This window comes from Amblyraja radiata, chromosome 34 (assembly GCF_010909765.2).
Source record: "Amblyraja radiata isolate CabotCenter1 chromosome 34, sAmbRad1.1.pri, whole genome shotgun sequence".
NCBI lineage: Eukaryota > Metazoa > Chordata > Chondrichthyes > Rajiformes > Rajidae > Amblyraja > Amblyraja radiata.
The window spans coordinates 8,924,342-8,945,717 of record NC_045989.1 but is presented as its reverse complement, the minus strand read 5'-3'; the positions used below and the strand labels follow the sequence as shown (position 1 = coordinate 8,945,717).

Here is a 21,376-nt window from a genome sequence, read left to right as displayed (position 1 = left end):
AATTCACCTCTACCCCATTGAAGATATTGAACTTTGTCTATGGAATTGATGCGCTACAATGCTGAGACCTATATTCTGCACGTTATAACTTCCCCTTTGCTCGACCTATTGTACTTGAATTTGACGATTACATTTATGTATAGTGCGTGATCTGATTTATGGCATGGAAAATAAACGTATTCACTGTACCTCTGTACACATGACAATAATAAACCTATAACCTGAACAATAACCTGAATCATTGTGTTTAAGATCAGGGAGCAACATATACGGAGTTTTGATCAGATAATTTTTGATTCTTTTAAATGATCACATGAACAAAAGACAAGTCTTCTCAGCAAGGTCTGAAGAAGGGTTTTGGCCCGAAACGTTGCCTATTTCCTTCGCTCCATAGATGCTGCCGCACCCGCTGAGTTCCTCCAGCACTTTTGTCTACCTTCTTCTCAGCAAGCATTGGTTACAATTAACCAACAGCAAACTGTCTACAAGTGCTGACACAAGGGACTACAGATGCTGGAACATCAAGGAAAAAAATAATTACTGCAACAACTCAGGGGGCCAGGCAGCATCTGTGGAGGGAAATGAATAGACAATGTGTTCAAAAGGGAACTGCAGATGCTGGAATATCGAAGGTACACAAAATTGCTGGGGAAACTCAGCGGGTGCAGCAGCATCTATGGAGCGAAGGAAATTTCCTTCGCTCCATAGATGCTGCTGCACCCGCTGAGTTTCCCCAGCAATTTTGTGTACCTTTGAATAGACAATGTTATGGGTAGACTGAACATCAGTTTGAAGAAGGATACCAACTCAAAATGTAATCTGCCCATAACTAAAGCCTACCTTCTTTACAACTGTCAATTCCTTTTTTCACCAGATGTCCAACTAACAGTTTTAAAAAAATTGCTTTTCGAACATGACACGCTGGCGCAGCGGTAGAGTCGCTGCCTTACAGCGCCATATACCCGGGTTCAATCCTGACTGCGGATGCTGCCTGTACGGTGTTTGCACGTTCTCCCCGTGACTTGCGCAGGTTTTCTCCGGGTGCTCCAGTTTCCTCCCACATTCCAAAGACATACAGGTTTGTAAGTTAATAGGCTTCGGTAAAAATTGTAAATTGTTCCCAGTCTGCAGGATAGCATTAGTGTGCGGGGATCGCTGGCTGGCGTGGACTCGGTGAGCCGAAGGGCATGTTTCCACACTGTATCTCTAAATACAAGCCACAACCCCAGTCCTTTGAGTCTAAACCTTCTATTTTCCAATTCTCTCTCTCACGACGCAATAAACCAGCAGACGTACCTTTCAGCTCTTTGGCTCTGCTCTCCAGTTGCCGCCTGTCTTCCTCCGACTCACTCGGAATTCCCTCATCTTCATCCTGAACCCTAAAGCAGGTGACAGAATAGAGGTTTCAGGTGTTAAGAGTCGACCGCAGCACTCGAGGAGAGATGGAGAGGGGGGGAAACCAAGTCCTTTCAAGAGGAGGTTGCAGAAGAAACGAGAATGGGGAGTGCTCAGAAGATTCAAAGCCTCTGTGTGATTTTTATTATGGAGAACTTTTTCACACAAAGGGTGGTGGGTGTATGGAACGGAGGAGGTAGTTGAGGCAGCCGGAGGAGGTAGTTGAGGCAGGTACTATCGCAACATTTAGACAGGTACATGGATAGGATAGGTTTAGAGGGATATGGGCAAAATGCAGGGAGGTGGGACTAGTGTAGATAGGGCAAGTTGGACGGTGTGGGCAAGTTGGTTCGAAGGGCCTGTTTCCACATTATATGACTCTACGAAGCTCCAAGATGAACACATGGATCAAATTGAGCAAGGAAGCACTGTGGCACAATCTCAGTGTAAAAACAAACGCCCCTGGCAATGCCCTCTCGCCTCTGACAGGAAGGTTGGGCAGCATTTGCAATTCCTTCCTGATTTAAGTTCAATCTCTGGCAATGGCTGCAGGAATAAAGGTGCCTGGCAGCATCCTATTCAGTGACCTGTGGTGTCTTGGCAGTAATCCCTCTGATACAGGAGGTTTGGTCCTGGGAAGACGCCTCACCCACTGTGCATTCGGTGAGAAACTGTGAGCATGTTTCATTGCCCACACGAGATGGCGAATGGGCAACACGGTGGCGCAGCAGTGCAAGAGTCCCGGGTTTAATCCTGATTCCATGTGCTGGCTGTATGGAGTTTGCACGTTCTCCCTGTGACCTGTGCGGGTTTTCCTCGGGGAACCCTGGTTTCCTCCCAGATTTCAAAAATGTACAGATTTGTAGGCTAATTGGCTTAGGTAAAAAAAAATCGTTAAATTGTCCCTAGTGAGTAGGATAGCGTTAGTGTACGGGGAAATCACTGGTCAGTGTGAACTCAGTGGGCAGAAATCTCTGTATCCGCTCTCTATCTCTGAACTAAACTAATGGCAACACTCCCAGTCCCAGCAGACAATGCTGAAGGAAACTATAGTCCAGGAACTATACAAATATATAACATGTATAACTGATAACTGGAGAGGCTGGCATAGAAGCAAACGCTGGCTTAGGGCAGCACGGTGGCACAGATGGTAGACCTGTCTCCCAGCACCAGAGACCCGGGTTCGATCATCACCTTGACTGCTATCTGTATGGAGTTTGCATGTTCTCCCTGAGACCATGGGGGTTTCCTCCGGGTGCTCCAGTTTCCTCACACATCCCAAGGATGTGCAAATGTGACTGTCAATTGGCCCCTGTAAATTGCCCCTAGTGTGCAGGGAGTCGATGAGAAAATGGGCTAACAGAGAACTAGTATGAAAGGGTGATCGGTAGTAGGCATGGACTAGATGGGCTGAAGGGCCTATTTCCATGCTGTATCTTTCAATCAATCAAAATGCAGGTTCTAATTGAACGCTCTGCTTCAGAGCAATGACCAGTGAGAGAACACTGGCTGACTTGGCCAACTATTGCTGAGAATGTCTGAGGGAGAGATGTCAACTCTGTGAGTATAATTCCAAGATCCCAATCTACTCCGTCATTCAAGATTAAAGAACTCCTGAGCACCAGGAGACGACACATGCACAATCGATTCCCTTTGAAAAGCTGCTCAGACTTTGAGAGGAAGAGTTAAGATGGCCAGATTACTGGTGCTGGAATCTGGAGCAAAAAGCAAACGTGGGAGGAAGTCAGCATCTATGGGGGGTGGGGGGGGGGGGGGGGTGGGGAGAGAGGAAATGTTGATGTATCAGGTTGAGACCTTGGACCAGGACTGAGAGTGGAGGGGGTTGGTGGGGCGGGGAGAGTGAGGGGGGTGTTTGGTGCTGATCTCCGCTGGGTCTCTCCTGCACACACCCTCCACGAGACACTTACATGGTGTCGGCTGTCTGTTGAATCATCTGCATCCAGTTGGTCCTCTCCTCTTTGGAGCTTGCTCGCACCTCGTACATCTCCGGCTCCTGGGCTGCGGCACTGATGAGGAACAAGCCCTTCTCCTCGTGCGCCACCTCCCGCACAATCAGCTTCTGCAGCGGCACCACCGTCGACTTCTGGTCCTGGAACAAGTGTGAGGACGAGGGAGCGGAGAGTGAGGGCGCGGAGCACTAATAGATGGTGTGCTCACAGTACAGACACCGTGTACACACACTCCTAGACTTCCCTTCTATTTCATTTATTTAGAGTTTCACTCGGCTGAGTCTGTCTGGAATGATCTCATCTTCTTGATAGACTGATTTCCTGCTGCCAGATTAAACACCCATCCACATCGGCAGACACGACCTCTGCTTAAACCTCCATCTGAATCAGTCTGGATCTCATCGATTGTCAGAACTGTCTGAGGTAGCTGAATGACCTACTCCCGCTCTTAGAAACAACACTTGTGACAAAGCACTCAGTATTGCATCACCAATATCTTCTTGCAGAGTTCAAGCAACTTTCAAATTAAAGTTAAAGATAGTTGTAGTTCTAAAATTATACAACATGGAAACAGGCCATTCGCTCCAGCTTGCCCACGCCAACCAAGATGCCTCATCAACACAAGTCTCATCTGCCCATGTTAGGCCCATTCCCTCTAAACCTTTCCTATACTTGTACCTGTCCAACTGTCTTTTACTGTAAATGTGGCTATAGTACCTGCCTCAACTACCTTCTCTGGCAACTTATTCCATACATGTGTGAAAAATCTGCCCCTGTTCCTGCTAAATCTTTCCTCTCTCACCTTAAACATATATCCTCTGGTTTTTGATTCCCATATTCTGGTTAAAAGACTTTGTGCATTTCTTCTACCGATTCCCCTCATGATCATACAACTCTATAGGATCATCCCTCATCTTCCTGTGCTGCAAGGGATAAAGTCCTAGCATGCCAAACCTCTCCCTGTAGCTTAAGGGCCTGTCCCACTTACGCGATCTTTTCGGCGACTGCCTGCACATGTTGAAAATTCAGCGGCGACCAGAAAGACGCTACGACTCTTTGGAGACCTCTCACGACCATAGGAGACCTCTCACAACCATACAGCCTGTATGGTCATGAGAGGTCTCCAAAGAGTAGTAGCATCTTTTTGGTTGCCGCTGAATTTTCATCACGTTGAAAATTTTCGCCGACTTATGACAGGTGCCGGCAGTCGCCGAAAAGGTCGCGTAAGTGGGACAGGCCCTTCAGGGTCTCAAGACCTGGCAACATCCTTATACTCCTAATATCACAATACTCCTAATAACAGCTGGTTGCAACAGGTTATAGCTCTTCCTTCACCGAAGTAAAATATAGGCATTGTGGATAGTCGATACTGAATGCTTGCAGTAGGTTATGACAGATAGCACTCTTCAAAATGAGTCCGAAGATTGTAATCTTTCAGCTCCACTTCAGAGAATTGATTACACAAATTGTGATCGACTGTTTGGTGCAGCACTGAGGGGAGCTCTGAACTAGGATTGGTGTCTCTGCGATAAGGTTCAGACATTGGTGGCATAGCGGTAGAATTGCTGCCTTACAGCGCCAGAGGCCCCGGTTCGATCCTGACTACAGGTGCTGCCTGTATGAAGTTTGTACGCTCTCCCCGTGACCTGCGCGGGTTTTCTCCGGGTGCTCCGTTTTCCTCCCACACTCCAAAGACGTACACGCTTCTAGGTTAATTGGCTTGGTGTAATTGTAAATTGTCCTTAGTGTGTGGGTAGGGATCGCTGGTCGGCGGGGACTAGGTGGGCAGAAAGGCCTGTTTCCACGCTATATCTCTAACCTAAACAATCCATGCACTCTCTAAGTGTGACCAGACACTGTTTTGCAACAGGGTTGGCACCCCCAGTCACTGTTTGTCCTTCAATTAAGCTCAGAGAAGCAGATGGGCTGGTTATTGCTAGCTTGCTGCTTGCAGGAGCCATGCGTTCATAAATTGTCTCTGCTCCCTGTAATAAAACAGCAGCCACTGTGGCCCCTCAGGGAATCGAACTGGTGAAGCAGATCCGTTTTATCACCCTGATCGTGATACTAAATTCTCTTCACCTTCGAACAGTTCACCTAGATGTTTACCCTTCTCCAAATGTATCACTGGCAAAAAGCTTGGGGATGTTCTGAAAGGGGTGCAGTGTGTAATCGGGAACACAGGAGTGATGTGGAGGAGAGTAAAATGCGTGTCCCACTTGGGCGTCATTTGCGCGTCACGCAGATGGCAGGTGAAGATTTTGTACGTCCGAAAATCCCGGGGCGCCGCGCGTCACAGCCTACGTCACCACGCACCATGCGTGCATCACGTGCGTCATGCGTCGTGACGTGTAAATGATGACGCGTAAATGACCCTTTAGTGGCCCTTTAGACCAATGAAAGATATCAATTAAATTCTAACTTACCAACGAAGCAAAAGTATACTTCTGGTCCTTCTCTTGAAGAAACACAAGCATGTCGGACAGCAGAATAGCGTGGACCTCTGGAAGGCAAGGAGTAGGTGGTTAACATACAGGGAGTGTGAGCACAGTTGCTTCCACCAGCACTAATATTCAGTGTCACTTCAACAGCCAAGCTACATTGAGTAGCGTGAGAATGCAAATCTCGGGAGAGGGAAATTATGGAAAGATGAATTATCGGGCTATTCTCTCTCAAAATCAAATTCAATAATTTGGAAACCTGTTCGAGATCTCCACAGTAAACCATGGGGAAAACTACATCTATATTCACCTGTATAAGGAATTGCAGATGCTGGTTTATACTGAAGATAGACACAAAATGCTGGAGTAACACATTGGGTCGGGCAGCACCTCTGGAGAAAAGGAATAGGTGAAGTTTTGCGTCTTGACCCGAAACGTCACCTATTCCTTTACTCCAGAGATGTTGCCTGACCCGCTGCGTTACTCCAGCATGTTGTGTCTATATATATATTCGCCTGTTGCGGGGAGCAGCCTGGACAGATCTGCTACCATCCCACAAGGAATGTAAGATCAGTGCACATATAAGACTGACAAAGATGAACAAGAAGCAATGATGCATTCCATGAAAGGATTTGTAGGGTTCATACCAGCATGAGAATTGTTGGGTTACTCAAACTAGACATTTGCCAAAGTTATCATTGTATTATAGGTTTGCAGGTCAAAAGTCTGCTCCTCATAAAAGACTGCTATTTATTGCCCTGCCCTAAACCATTGGAAAGCAAGTAATATGGAGATCGCCAGGTTATATTGCTAATCCATTCCCCAAGCACTTGGTAGGAACAAGTTGAATTCACCCCCTCCTTCACTGTGATGTGGGTGGATTAATCTCCAATTAGCCATGCAGAGTGTGGTCCTCAATCAAGAGAGTGCCATTAATCATGGGCCTTCGTGTGACCTAACCAGCGCGCATTGGGCACTGTGCTTCATTGATGGAAGGGAGGATGATGTACCCTTTAGTCTTCCTGCCGCTGTTTTCAGCGTGACAGGTCCATCATGCACCAGCTTTCTCCGTATCAAGTCTTCCTTTGCGAACATCTGGCCACTCTTCAGTCTCATGATGGCTTTGGTCTCGGTCCTGCTGTGAATCTCCTGCAGCCTCGTCTTCTTCTCACATTCATTCACTTTGTGGTCCACAGCTGCAACCACCTCTTTAATCATCACCAGCGCCTTGGTGAGGTCAGCGTAATCATCTTCGTTTTCTGCAAAGAGTAATTAGCGCAGAATCAGAGTGAGCACCGCATCCAATTAGACATTGTAATCAGAAACACACCAGTGGTTTCTCATCCAGAGAGTGGGATGGAGGGGGTGGGGAAAGAGGGAGAACTGGAGATTTCCATCTGTAGGAATGGTGGAGACAGAATCTCTACCTCAATTTTGAAAAGTACCTTGTACTGAAAGGGCTTTGGATCAAGAGTTGAGAAACAGGGTTGGCTTAAGCAGTACCCTGTACACGTGGCATTGATGAGGTGGGACAAATAGCCACCTGGCAAAGCTGCAAATTGCCACAATCTCAGGAAATAAAAAGCCAATGTCACAGACCGGGCAAGATTCAGAGGAGATTCACTAAGATGTTGCTTGGGATGGAACATTTCAATTCTGAGGAGAGGATCAGTGCGCTGGGACTTGGTTCCTTGGAGCACAGGGGGCTGAGGAGGAATCTGATAACCTTATCCAAAATAATGTGGGGCACAGATAGAGCAGATAGATGGAAACTTTTCCCCAGGTGTCTAAAAGTAGAAATGGGGTAAATGTAGATGAGTGTTCAACGTTTAGAGGGATATGAACCAAACGCAAGCAGGTGGGACTAGTGTGGATGGGGTAGGTTGGTCGGCTTGGCAAGTTGGGCAGAAGGGCCTGTTTTCACGCTGTATGACTATGACTACTCTAGGGGGCTTAGATTCAGGGTTTTTTTAGTTTTAGAGATACAGTGTAAACACATGCCCTTCGGCCCACCGAGTCCATACCGACCAGCGATCTCCGTACACTAGTAATATCCTACACACTAGGGACAACTTTATAATTCTTACTGAAACCAATTAACCTACAACCTTTACGTCTTTGGAATGCGGAAGGAAACTGGACGCGGTCACAGGGAGAACGTTCAAACACCGTACAGACAGCAGCTGGAATCAGGATTGAACCTGGATCTCTGGTGCTGTATTTAGGCCGTCTACCGCTGCGCCACTGTGCTGCCCCATCTGGGTGGGTGATTGGAGGTTTAGAGGGGTTCTGAAGAAGATTTGTTTCTAGGGGAGCATTTGAATTGCCAGCACACTGGGCGGCATGGTGGTGCGGCTGGTAGAACTGTTGCCTCACCGTGCCAGGGACCCGGTTTCCGCGTCTGTGTGGAGTTTGCACGTTCTCCCTGAGACCATGTGGGTTTCCGCCAGTTGCCACCCACATCCTAAAGATGCGCGGAGGTTTGTAGGTCGATTGTCCTCTGTAAATTGTGCCAAGTGTGTAGGGAGTGGATGAGAAAGTGGGATCACATTCAACTCATGTGAACAGGTAATCGATGGGTGGCATGGACTCGGTGGGCTGCAGGGCCCAATAACATGCATGCTGCATCTTTCAATCAATGAAACCTAGAAGGCAATGGACTAGGTGCTGGTAAATGGCATGAGTACAGATGGGTGCTTAAGAGATTGTAAAAGCTGGAATCTGTAGGAAAAAGAGAGAACTGCTGGAGGAACTCAGTGGGTCATTTGTGAGAATAAGTAGCATCTGTGAGAATAAGTGGGCACTTGACGGTGGGAATGGACATGGTGGGTTGATGTTGTGTTTCTGTACTGTGTGGCTCCACAACTCACTGCTTACCTTTGGTAAGATGGATGATTCTCTGGACAATCACCGGATACTTGGTAATCCTTTGGGTAACCAGTAATATACATTCCTGGATCCCTAATCTTCGAACTATGGAACTAGACATTTTTTTCTGAAAATGAAATTAAGACACTTTAGAGCGAGGATCCATGTCGGCAGATTTCAAACAGTCAAGAGATATAAACACAAAAACGCTGGTGTAACTCAACGGGCCAGGCAGCATCTCTTGAGGACATGGATAGGTGACGTTTCGGGTTGGGACCCTTCTTCGGACTGATTGTAGGGAAGAGGATGCAAGAAAAATACCATGACAATTCAGGGCCAGCAACAGATGACATCCGGCAGGATGGTTCTCCGATAGGCCAACTGTTGACTTGGGATGGTGTGATCCCACCTGTTGCCTTGGGATGGTGTGGCAGTGCAGGCTCGAAGGGCCGAATGGCCTCCTCCTGTGCCTATTTTCTATCCCGAGTTGGATACATTGTGGCGAGCTGAGGAACTGGTTAACCGACTTTTATTGGAGGGAGGGGTGGGGAAAACGGGATTAGTTGTAGAAGTTACCTAAAATAATGGAATTCAATGTTCATACTGCTGGGTTGGAAACTACAGAAGCAAAATAGCTTGTGCTGTTCCACCAACATGTGTGTGGACTCACTCTGGCAATGGGGGAGGTTAGGACAGAAAGGTCAGTGTGGGAATGGGAGGGGGAGTTAAAATGGTTATTATTTCAGTCAGCCACTGTTTCGAGTGGAATCTGCACACACCCGGACAAAAGCCTGGAACTTCTTCTCCCGCGCCAGCAGCTCCTTGTAGAAGTTCACCGCCTCGTTGTGCTGGCCGCAGAACTTCCCATAGGTCTTCTTCAATCGCTCGGCGCTGGATCCCGAGAACTGTCAAATAAAAAACACCAGGGTACAGGTTAGGGAAGATAGAGGCTGGCCCCTTTTGGAATTAAATTAAGTCTTCTTAATCCATTTCGACAAAGCTCGTCCAGACAACTGAATTTAATGGGCATCAAAGAAAAGGTCACAATTACAGTAACAAAAGGAAAACCTACTCTATGCACCTCCCTTGCCTAAAAGATGCAAGCTTCAGCTAAAAAATATTGGCTATAAGAATTTGACTGTTAGATTCAGATTCAGATTCAACTTTAATTGTCATTGTCAGTGTACAGTACAGAGACAACAAAATGCAGTTAGCATCTCCCTGGAAGAGCGACATAGAATATGATTTCAATAAATAAATCTTTTTACATGTATACAGACATAGTGTTTTTCCTGTGGGAGGAGTGTCCGGGGGGGGGTTGTGATTGGCAGTCACCGAGGTACATTGTTGAGTAGAGTGACAGCCGCAGGGAAGAAGCTGTTCCTGGACCTGCTGGTCCGGCAACGGAGAGACCTGTAGCACCTCCCGGATGGTAGGAGGGTAAACAGTCCATGGTTGGGGTGAGAGCAGTCCTTGGCGATGCTGAGCGCCCTCCGCAGACAACGCTTGCTTTGGACAGACTCAATGGAGGGGAGCGAGGAACCGGTGATGCGTTGGGCAATTTTCACCACCCTCTGCAGTGCTTTCCGGTCGGAGACAGAGCAGTTGCCATACCATACTGTGATACAGTTGGTAAGGATGCTCTCGATGGTGCAGCGGTAGAAGTTCACCAGGATCTGAGGAGACAGATGGACCTTCAGTCTCCTCAGGAAGAAGAGACGCTGGTGAGCCTTCTTGATCAAAGTTGAGGTATTGTGGGTCCAAGAGAGGCAAGTGTTATGCACGTGCACTTCTCTCACTCATTCACCAATGCAGGGACTAATGCACCCCTAATAGAGATTACATTTCCGCAGAGAGGTGGTTGGGCCAAGGAGAGGTGGTTGGGCCAAGGAGAGGTGGTGGGACCAAGGAGAGATGGTGGGGCCGCACAGCCAAGAACAAAGAGGGACCCGGTGGGGTGGGGATGTCGAGAGAAACAAAGAGGGGCGAGGCGCCGAGAACAAAGAACAACATGACTATAATGACTTCTTCCATTACTTTATTTGCACCAGAATCGTGGGAACTCTTTTGTGTGCTGGGGTAAAAAAACTAGATTGGGACAGCGGTGGGGACTGGGGCAGGAGGGAACAAAGGATGGAGTGGATTGTATCTCATGGAGCAGGAGTAGGTTGTTCTGGCCTTTGAATCAGTTCCACAAATGTAGCATGCACCTCAACCACATTTACCTGTCTTTGACCCATAACGTTACCAATTAAAGTTAAGATATCAATCTCCATCTTGAAACAATTGTTTGCTTTACAAAACAACCTGTTAATATTCTTTGGGTGTATGGCAAACTTTGAAATCGCAAAGCTTTTGTCATGAAGGGCTGCTTGCTTTGAAGTTTTTATGACACTTAAATCGCCGCAACCACTGCAGGAGAGCTGGGAAAACCAGAGCGGCACAGGGCCTGGTCTAAACACAGCCTGAGAAATGCTGGGGCAGAAAGCAGGAAATAAGAACAGAGATGGGATGGAGATCTCAGGGTGCTGGCACTGTGTTGTGTTAGGCCATGTGGCTCTTCAAGTGACATTTGCACTCATTCTCCAGGTTGGTAGGTTACTCAGCTACTGTGAGTTACCCTTAGTCATAGAGTCGTACAGCATGGAAGCTGGCCCTTTGGCCCAACTAGCCCACATCAGCCAACATGTCCTACATTTACACTAGTCCCACCTGCCTGCGTTTCAACCATATTTCTCCAAACTGGTCCTATCCAAGTCAAGTCAAGTCAAGTCAAGTTTATTCGTCACATACACATACGAGATGTGCAGATCCATGTACCTATTTAACTCTTTCTTAAACAATGAGATAGTTCCTGTCTCAACTACCTCCTCTGGCAGCTTGTCCATACACCCATCACCCTTTGTGTAAAAAAATTACCCCTCAGATTCCTATTACATTTTTCCCCCTTCACCTTAAACCTATCTCCTCTGGTCCTCGATTCACCTACTCTGGGCAACAGACTCTGTGCATCTACCCGATCTATTCCTCTCATGATTTTATACAACTCTATATGTGTAAGTGAATGCGGAGACTTGATGAGAATAGAGTCAGAGTCAAGCAGCATTGAAACAGGCCCTTTGGGCCAACTTGTCCATGCAGACCAAGATGTCCCAGCTACACTAGTCACATCTACCTCAGCCTAATTACAATTGAAGGATTAAGCAGCAACTCGTTATTGCTGAATACTGTACTGCAAGTGTTAACCTAGATTTCAGTGCTTGAGGTGGGACATAAATGCTCAGGTTTCTATCTGAGGCAAGAGAGCCACACGTGGAGATACAACTGCTCCCGTCACAAGCAGTTAAAGAAACTAGAGAGTGTCATAGAGTCTTACAGCAAGGAATCAGGCCCTTTGGCTCAACTTACCCATGCTGGCCAAGACGTCTCCTGAACGCTCGTCCCACCAGCCCACCTTTGGCCCATATCCCTCTAAATCTTTCCTATCCATGTACTGTCTAAATATCTTTTAAATGTTGTTATAGTACCTGGCTCAACTATCTCCCCACTCCATACACCCACCACCCTCTGTGTGAAAAAGTTGCCCCTCAGCTTCCTATTAAATCTTACCCCTCTCACCCAAGTCTGGGTAAAAGACTCTGCATTCATCCTAGCTATCCCCCTCATGATGGGAATGTGGGGAAGATGTAATTGGATTAATGTAGGATTGGTATAATGGATTTTCACCAATTTGTCCATTTCTGCGATGTACGACTATTTTCACAAAAAATAAATTGATGGCGTTATAGGTCGGTGTGTCTTACTGACCTGATTCACCAAAATATCCCCGATCTGTTTAATGATGAAACTATGGTCACTGTTTTCCACCAGGGACTCTTTCTTTCTCTCCAGAATGCGAGTGAAGAACTGAGTGTGAATGTCGATGAGATCCTCCAGGCTGGGGAAGATGCGGTCCACCGTGGAGGTCTCAAACTGCAGCTCCTTGGACATCCCCTTGCTGTAGACGTCAGACATGATCTTCAACGTCCGGAAGTGGTGCATTTCTGTCTGCATCAACTCTGAGGAGACAAGCACACAAACACACATAATGGATTAGTGACCTACCAACCAATACGTTACATATCCCCATCTTGCCTCAGTCCTATAAACTATTCACTCTCAACATCCCTTTTGAAGATATTGTTTTATCCAAAATTTTTGAAGCACTATTTAATTCAGAAATGTAAGCAGATTAACCTTTCTGCAGCTACAGATTTTTACAGTGCAAAGTGACATTGTTTAGTATAGGAACAAATATAAAATTTACCATAGATGACGTCCTGTCGTTTGATTACATCTTTCTTCTGTTGCCGCACAAACCTGTTGTCCACCACCAGGCTCCAGGAGTCCGCTTCCAGCTCCTTGGCCTCCAACTCAAACTCGCCCATCAGCTGTCCGTCCATGACATCAGTACCTGTGGGGATGTGGAACACAAGTGCGGAGTCTGACAATAAACACCAATGTCCAGCACTTACTGTAACTACACACCATCACACGCACACCACTACACACGCACACACACACACCACTACACACGCACACACACACACCACTACACACGCGCACACACACCACTACACGCGCACACACACCACTACACACGCACACACACACACCACTACACACGCACACACACACACCACTACACACGCACACACACACACCACTACACGCACACCACTACACACACCACTACACACGCACACACACCACTACACACGCACACACACCACTACACACGCACACACACCACTACACACGCACACACACCACTACACACGCACCTTCAAACACACACCACTACACACGCACACACACAACTACACACACACACCACCATAACACACACACACACTACACGTAAATACAAACTACACGCACATACACACACACCCCACTACACCCACACCTTCCGCACACCCTACTACACACACGCACACCATCACACACATACATCACTACACACACACACTACACACATCACTACATACACACATTACGCACACACACATCACTACATACACACACACACCACTACACAAACACATTAGAGTGGCACAGTGGTAGAGTTGCTGCCTTTACAGCACCTGAGACCCAGGTTCAATCCTGATTATGGGTGCTGTCTGTATGGAGTCTGTACTATCTCCCTGCCACCTGCGTGGGTTTTCTACAGGAGCTCCGGTTTCCTCCCAAATCCCACTGACATGTGGGTTTGTAGGTTAATTGGCTTCTGTAAATTGTCCCGAGTGTGTAGGATAGAACTAATGGTCGTTGTGGACTGAAGGGCCTGCTGTATCTCTAAATTAAACTAAACATCGGGCAATAATGCTTCAGAGACCATCATTAATTCCTGATTTTGGTGAGCCATGAGACACGCTGTGGTGCACTACACAAGGTGTGTATTGAGAAGGAGTTTTGGAGTGGTTTTGTGGTGAAATGGTGTGGGTGAGGCAAGCAGCCTGCGGCACTGTTGGTCGAGCTGCTGCCTCACAGCACCAGAGACCTCGGTTCAATTCCGCCCTCGGGTGCTGTCTGTGTGGAGTTTGCCCATTCTTCCTGTGACCAGTTCCCTCTGCGTGCTCCGGTTTCATCCCACATCCCAAAGCTGCGTGGGCCCGTAGGTTACCTGGTCTCTGAGAGTGACTCCGAGAGTGCAGGGAGTGGTTGAATCGAGAGATGGGGTGGGGGGAAGTTGTTGGGAATGTGAGGAGAATAAATTGGGATTAGTGCAAATGGGTGATTGATGGTCAGTGTGTACCTGGTGGACCTTGATGATTGGGGCGGGCTTGGTGGGTGGGGTGGGCGGGGGGGATGGGGGAGTCGTGCTCAGATTTTTGAGCAGTGGGTCTACAAGCATTTGGATCTCAACCGGATAAAAGGGTTATTGACCCTCATTGAAACAGAAGAAGAAAATGATCGGAGGGCACCCAGTGATCATCTACACATGGGAGGATTCAGTGATAACCATCATGATAGAGAGATGCTGTTGTCTTGTGAAAGTCGCCCTTGGTCCCAGGCGTTCAAGTCAAATCTACTCACACTCTCCTCCCCTTCAGAGAACTTGGCCTCATTCAAACAGAATCAGGGAAGTGATGCAGAGGCAGAGACATATATAAAATTATATATGCTAATATATATATATAGCGCATTTATAATAGCTATAATGTAGGTATATATGTCTATATAGCTATATATACTAGCCCAGGGCAAATCTCTACGCAAGTATCTTAATATGACGTTCAGGTGGATTCTACACACTCTACTGACTGCATCATTGCTATAGTTGCCTGGGTTAAAGGTCTTTTCAGTTTAAAAATGCAAGCCCCACACAGGCCCCACCCTCACTCAACACTCCCCTTACCTTCATCCGTCAGGGACTCCAGTGATTCTCTTGCTGGTTTTATGTGGTCCAGAGAGTCGGTCGATTGAGATAAAACTCGCAAAGAAACGAGGGAGGATTCATCAATCGTAGGTCTAGACAAGGCAAAGAGAACACAAAAATAATGGTCAATGCGAGGGAGCTCTGGAAGCCACATGAGAAGCTCCAGAAGACCAGAGGGTGGCAAATGCTGTACCATTAATTAGGAAGGGCAGGGAACTGCAGGCTGGTGAGTCTAACATCAGTGCTGGATACGTGACTGGGGGAGGTTCTGAGGAACAGAATCTATCAGTATTTGGATATATGTTTGATTTAGCTTAGTTTAGTTTAGAGGTGCAGCACATAAGCAGGCCTTTCGGCCCTCCGAGTCCGAGCTGACCAGCGATCCCCGCACACTAACACTATCCTACACACACTTGGGACAATTTAATGTTGCGAGGGGAAAGGAACCCGAGGGGCAACTTTTTCGCTCATTAGCGATGGGTATATGGAACAAGCTGCCAGAGGAAGTAGTTGAGGCAGATACCATAACAGCAATTAAAAGACATTTGCACAGGTACATGGATAGGAAAGGTCTAGAGGGATATGGGCCAAACGTGCACAAATAGGACAAACATTATATGGGGCATCTTGGTCAACATGGACAAGTTGGGCCGAAGGGCCTGTTTCAGTGCTGTATTACTCTTTCACTCAGCCACGGCGATTCAATGCAACAGAAGTAGCAGTGGAGGGAAGGAACTCAACAAGGTTTCTAAGCTTCTCCACTGTCGGTGCTGTTTTACCACATTGGCACTGCTCTGCAATGAGTGCACCCCACGATGATTCTCAACGAGCAAATATTTCCCACTGCCGCCCTTCCCATCGATTGTATTACAAATCTGAATTAAGCCAAGTATTATCCTCATCCATGAGGTTACAAAATTAAATTGTGAGATATCTCGGGCATTTACAATGTGAATTTAGTTTGCAGGGATGTTAAATTGTCTGGTATTATGGGCAGTCTTCTTTTAAGTGAAGTATCCATCCAAAATTTGACACAAAGTGCTGGAGTAACTCAATGGGTCAGGCGGCATGTCTGTGCCGATGTTGCCTGACCCACTGATTTACTCCAGCACTTTGTGCCTCTTTTTGTAAACCAGTATCTGCAATTCCTTGCATCCACAACCAGAATTTGAGTTGCTTATGTTATATTCAGTTTCTTTGCCAAAAATGTCGCAGGGCACACTGCTGAGTTCATTATCGACCCAATGCTGACTACAACACAGCACTAGATTTGAAGAAAGTGTCGTTTTGAAAAAATAGGGTCAACAATCATCTCACTTTGCTGTGGGAATGTGGGGGGGATGAGTGGGTTCACATGTTATGGAGCCAAACTACATCCTGCATTCTCTCGGACTATATTGTCGCAACCTACTTTTCCCCAATGCCTTTTGTGAGAATTCTGCCCCATTAAGTGTGCTGTGTAAAGGCATGTGGCTTATTTTCCCAATTTATTGATACAAGAAGCAAGAAAGATTTGCATTTCTACAGTACTTTCTGCATCCCTTTCAGAATGTGCTAACCTGGTTTATAGTCGATGCAATAGCTCAATGCTGCCTTTATTATCACATGTGTGAATGAAATTCACGGTGAAATTATTTTCTTACATACAATCCAGCAAAGTATTGCCATGCCTAAGCACATCCTAGATTAGCAAAGTGTACATAAGTTGTTCACTGAGCCCGCATGCAAGAGGCGCCAGGATTTGGCGCCATTTTCAAAGTCCAGTCTGTGCTCTAGTTCTTATGAGCGGTGCCCGATCGAGGCGAGCTCCAGGCTGCAGTGGGCCTCCAGCCATCGCCTGCTTGAAATGCAGTCAGTGTAGTGCGGCAGGGACCTTGTGGCCAAATTGCACCTATCAAGCTACCACTAACAAAATGTTTCCAGTGATATCAATGTAGGAAAATGTACTGCCCATGCAGTGGATTTCTCCTGCTCATTTTTGATATAGTGCCAGGGGATCTTTCATGTCCAGCTGAGAATACCGAGGTGACCCGTGTTTGTTTAATCCCTCACTTGAAAGATGGACCTGATACAATGCTGCGCTCCCCAAGTCCTGCACTGGAGCATAAAGCGAGACTTTGGCACTCCTGAACTTGGGGCAGGTTATCAACACACAACCTCCTGTGATGCAAGAGCACTGCAAACTGAGCCTCGGTAAGCATTTAATTCATCAGCACTTTTGTACAACTTTAAGGTGAGGTGGGGGAAAGATTTAATGGGAACCTGAGAGGTAACTTTTTTTTACACAAAGGGATGTGGATATATGGAATGAGCTGCCGGAGGAGATAGTTGAGGCAGGTACTATTGCAACGTTTAAGAAACAATTAGACATGTACATGGATAGGAGAGCTTAGAGGGATATGAGGCAAACACAGTGTAGTGTTGTGTTGTAGTGACCAGTGTAGATGGGAAATGTTGGTTAGCATGGACAAGCTGGGCCAAAAGGCCTGTCTCCATTCTGTTTGACTATATTCAACTTATTGAATATAACTCAAGCTTACCCTGCGATGTTGGCTATTGACATACTCTTGGAAAGTGATCGATAGAGAGGCATCTTCCGATTAGGAGCTATCAACAAGTTGTCATCTGGAATGATTACTGCTGATCTTGGACGTTCTCTCGCTTGCATTGCTACATGAAAAACAGAAACACTGCAGGTAAATACTTCATAAACAGTTACATTACTGATATCTACTGCCACCATCAGTGCCAACATCTGATTATCTTAGTGTTCAAAAGGGAACTGAAGGGTTTCGGCCCGAAACGTCGCCTATTTCCTTCGCTCCATAGATGCTGCTGCACCCGCTGAGTTCCTCCAGCAAGTTTGTGTACCTTCTGATTATCTTAGTGTTGTCTTTATGAAATACATGAGTACATGTCACAAAAACGTGTGCCCAACATCAAAATCTTCTTCTATTTGCAAGCTTCTCAGTTCTTGCCGATATGCTCTTGCAGACGGTGATCCATGCATAGGAGAAAGCATCTGGGAAGGTGAAGTGTACTTAATGTAGCTCTTTACAAATTTAGTAGCCCCTAAACCTGATTAAAAAAAAAAACAGCTGGAGGAACTCAGCAGTCGAGCATCATCTACCTATGGATAGGATTTGTTATTTCAGCTCAACTTGAAACATCGACCATCCCTTCATCCCCCTCTCCCTCAACAGATGCAGCTCAGCCTACTGAGTTCCTCCAACAGTTTGTTTTAATGATCCATTCCAACATCTGCAGTTTCTTGTGTTCTCAAACTTTGTAAATCCTATGATTGTAATCCCATGAGTGATGAGCAAATATAAAACATGAGAATGAGTCCAACCAGCTTGGGGTTTGAGGACAGGACTCAGTTACTCCTGATGATCCTTGGACTCCATCCTTGCCAGTTGTCTACAACTACGGGTGGTCAAAGGGCTAATATTTTGGAGGACTTCATATCTTGTCCAAATGACACCTTTCAGAACCAGAGGAGAGAAATCTTTTGACAATTGATTTCCATAAACCAGACCGAGCAAGTAATCCCGTTCCAACATTTTGACCAGTTTTCACGGGCCAATTGACCTCAAACCAAATCAGGTGCCTAATATTTCACGTAGTTTTACGTCAGGACCAGAAGCAAATCACACTTCACAAAAAAAAATGTTGGTAGCATTCGTCCAACTGAAGATAAAATTCCAAACATTATATATACTAAGGAGCTGATAATTTCCATTATTAAATCTACCTCATCCCAGTTTCCTATATCTACTCTATCATCATAGAACGTTGAACAGTACAGCATGGGAATGGGCCCTTCAGACCACAATGTTCATGCTGAATATGATGCCAAATTAAACTCAATTCCTCTCCCTATTCATCCATATCCCTCCATTCCCTGCATATATATATATCTATCTAAAAACCTCTTAACGACAGATGGCACAATGGGCTAAGTGTTCGGCTGGCAACCGGGAGGTAGCTGGTTCGAATCCCGCTTGGAGTGCATACTGTCGTTGTGTCCTTGGGCAAGACACTTCACCCACCTTTGCCTGTGTGTGTCCTTGGGCAAGACACTTCACCCACCTTTGCCTGTGTGTGTGGATGTAATTATGTGAAGCACTTTGGGATCAATGCAAGTTGACTAAAAATGTGCTATATAAATAAAGAAATTTAATTTAACTGCCGCTGTCCTATCTGCCCCCACCAGCATCCCTGGTAACACATTGCAAGCATTAACCACTCTCTGTTAAAAAGTCCCACACATTTCCTTTGAACTTTGCTCCTCTCACCTTAAAGCTATACCTTCTAGTCTTTAACTTTTCCACCCTGTGGAAAAAGGTTATGATGTCTACCCTATCTATGCCACTCAACAATTTCTATACTTTTATCATGTCTTCCCTCAGCCTCTGACGCTCCAGAGAAAACAATCCAAGTTTGTCCAACCTCTCCCTGTAACTAATACACTCTAATCAGAAATCCTAGTTCCTAGCTTAATGTAAATATTCCTGGCCACCTACCTTCAAAGCTCTGCCTCACAATTCTGAGCAAGTCAACTCTAGACCCATGAGTTGGTCTTTGCATCGGCATTTAAATTCTCCGTGGGACAGTTGATCTTCAATTGTTCACTGAGCTCAAAGGGAGCGATCCTGACCGACGCGTTCAGCTCCACAACACTCAAACAATATTCCCAATACCTTTATATTATGCGGCCGCTAACTTAGAATATTACAGCCAAAACTCCAGGAGAGAGGAATAAGCACATTTCTGCTTTAAAGCTATTTTCAAATCATCAAGTTAAATAGCTGTTATCAACCTTTAAAGATACACCAGTGCTGCACTCTTGCAGTACCCATTCTCAACCAATCCAAGGCCAAATGTTATAACTAGATAACTGGGGGTGTTTTACACATGGACACTGTATTATATATCACAGACTTATCAAGTCATGAAATCACCATTACAATACCATGCAAGCTCATTGATTGAGTTAAATACGTTAGCATTGTTCCAGCAGTTTACACAGTGAGCTTTGAATAGACAGAGATACTTGCGTTTATTTCTCATGATGACAGCATTGGGTAACGTCAATGAATCTTGGGCCTGAGGTGTTTTTTGTTGCTGAAATAGAGAAATTGGCACATATTATGGTACTGGCTGCAGCTGGCTGCAGCAAAGGAAATTTCCTCAGAGGTGGGAGACAAAGAGAAACGACCTTGGGCCTGAAGGTCAGCCTTGGTACACACCGAGGAGTCAAGAGAGTATTTTATTGCCACATGTACTGAAAACGGAACAATGAAATTCCTACCTTCTGCAGCTTAACAAGCACGTTAATGCAATAACAGAAAATATACAATAAATTAATAAATAATTGGCCATATTGATAGGTAACCATGATAGTGCAAATACTGAAGTGTGCAGTGCAACCAAAGGCACAATCCATTGAACATTCTAGTTGCTGATGTTAATGCTGTGTAGTGTTTAAGGGTCTGAGGTGTAAATGGTATATCAACACTGCACATCAACAAGCCTAAACAGGTGGAGTCTTCTGAAGTCGGTCTGAAGAAGGGTTCTGACCTGAACCAACACCTATTCCTTTTCTGCAGACATTCTGCTTGACTCGTTGAGTTACTCCAGAACTTTGTTCTCTCTTTGAACATAAGTGGTGTTCAACAACAAGCTTGTAGCACAACTAGGCAAGTAGTTTGAATCCTATAGATGAGAAAGACTCTGTGACTTCCCAGTTAACGCTTCATCTGTGCCTCAGATCATCAGTTCTCAAGGGCTGAGCTTCCAGGCCTGTAACTCACTTCATCATCCCACACTGACCACATGCATGGTCCTCATCTTCAGCCTGAGCACAATGTTTGTTCAACATTTTCAGATACCCAGCCATTCCTGTTTGTGACAGGACTGGTATTTCTGATACAATGTCATCAAGGACTGTGTCCTTCGTTCCACAGATACTACATGATCTGCTGGGTATTTCTTGCATTCTGCTTCAGACTTCCAGCAGCTGCTGTGTTCTGCCCCACACAGCTCCAGCAGAGTGACTTCCCTCTCTGTTTCCCACATTCATCCATCTCCCTTCACACTCCACCAGACACATCAGCTTTACTTTACAGGCATCCACTTTCCCCTCCCTGGTTGGTGATGGGAAGAATTGGGTTATCTGGATGAACTTCATCTTTACCCTATCTCAAGCAATTACCCCAGCTCTGCAACTTAAACATGGCTGCTTTCTAACTTTTCCGTTCTGATGAGAGGTCATCAAT

The 21,376-nt window shown here is 46.0% G+C and overlaps 1 protein-coding gene and 1 long non-coding RNA gene across 9 annotated transcripts in view; one reads left to right on the top strand and one right to left on the bottom strand.

Annotated features, from left to right (window-relative positions):
* The window catches only part of akap13 (A-kinase anchoring protein 13), a 394,804-nt gene that overhangs the window by 18,898 nt on the left and 354,530 nt on the right, over positions 1-21,376 (bottom strand). For 7 of the 8 annotated variants that reach the window (XM_033050598.1, XM_033050602.1, XM_033050600.1 and 4 more), the window contains 11 exons: positions 20,156-20,222; positions 17,636-17,765; positions 15,075-15,187; positions 12,981-13,157; positions 12,482-12,732; positions 9,454-9,579; positions 8,684-8,801; positions 6,817-7,065; positions 5,792-5,868; positions 3,324-3,505; positions 1,297-1,379 (listed from right to left, as the gene is read on the bottom strand). In XM_033050598.1, the coding sequence (XP_032906489.1) occupies positions 1,297-1,379; positions 3,324-3,505; positions 5,792-5,868; positions 6,817-7,065; positions 8,684-8,801; positions 9,454-9,579; positions 12,482-12,732; positions 12,981-13,157; positions 15,075-15,187; positions 17,636-17,765; positions 20,156-20,222 (1,573 nt within the window). The remainder of the gene's footprint in view (positions 1-1,296; positions 1,380-3,323; positions 3,506-5,791; positions 5,869-6,816; positions 7,066-8,683; positions 8,802-9,453; positions 9,580-12,481; positions 12,733-12,980; positions 13,158-15,074; positions 15,188-17,635; positions 17,766-20,155; positions 20,223-21,376) is intronic. The other variant, XM_033050601.1, reaches the window with a different exon arrangement.
* On the top strand, positions 2,665-8,567 carry LOC116991725. The gene is made up of 3 exons (XR_004416883.1): positions 2,665-2,782; positions 3,561-3,565; positions 8,556-8,567. It is a non-coding gene; the product is annotated as an uncharacterized LOC116991725 (long non-coding RNA).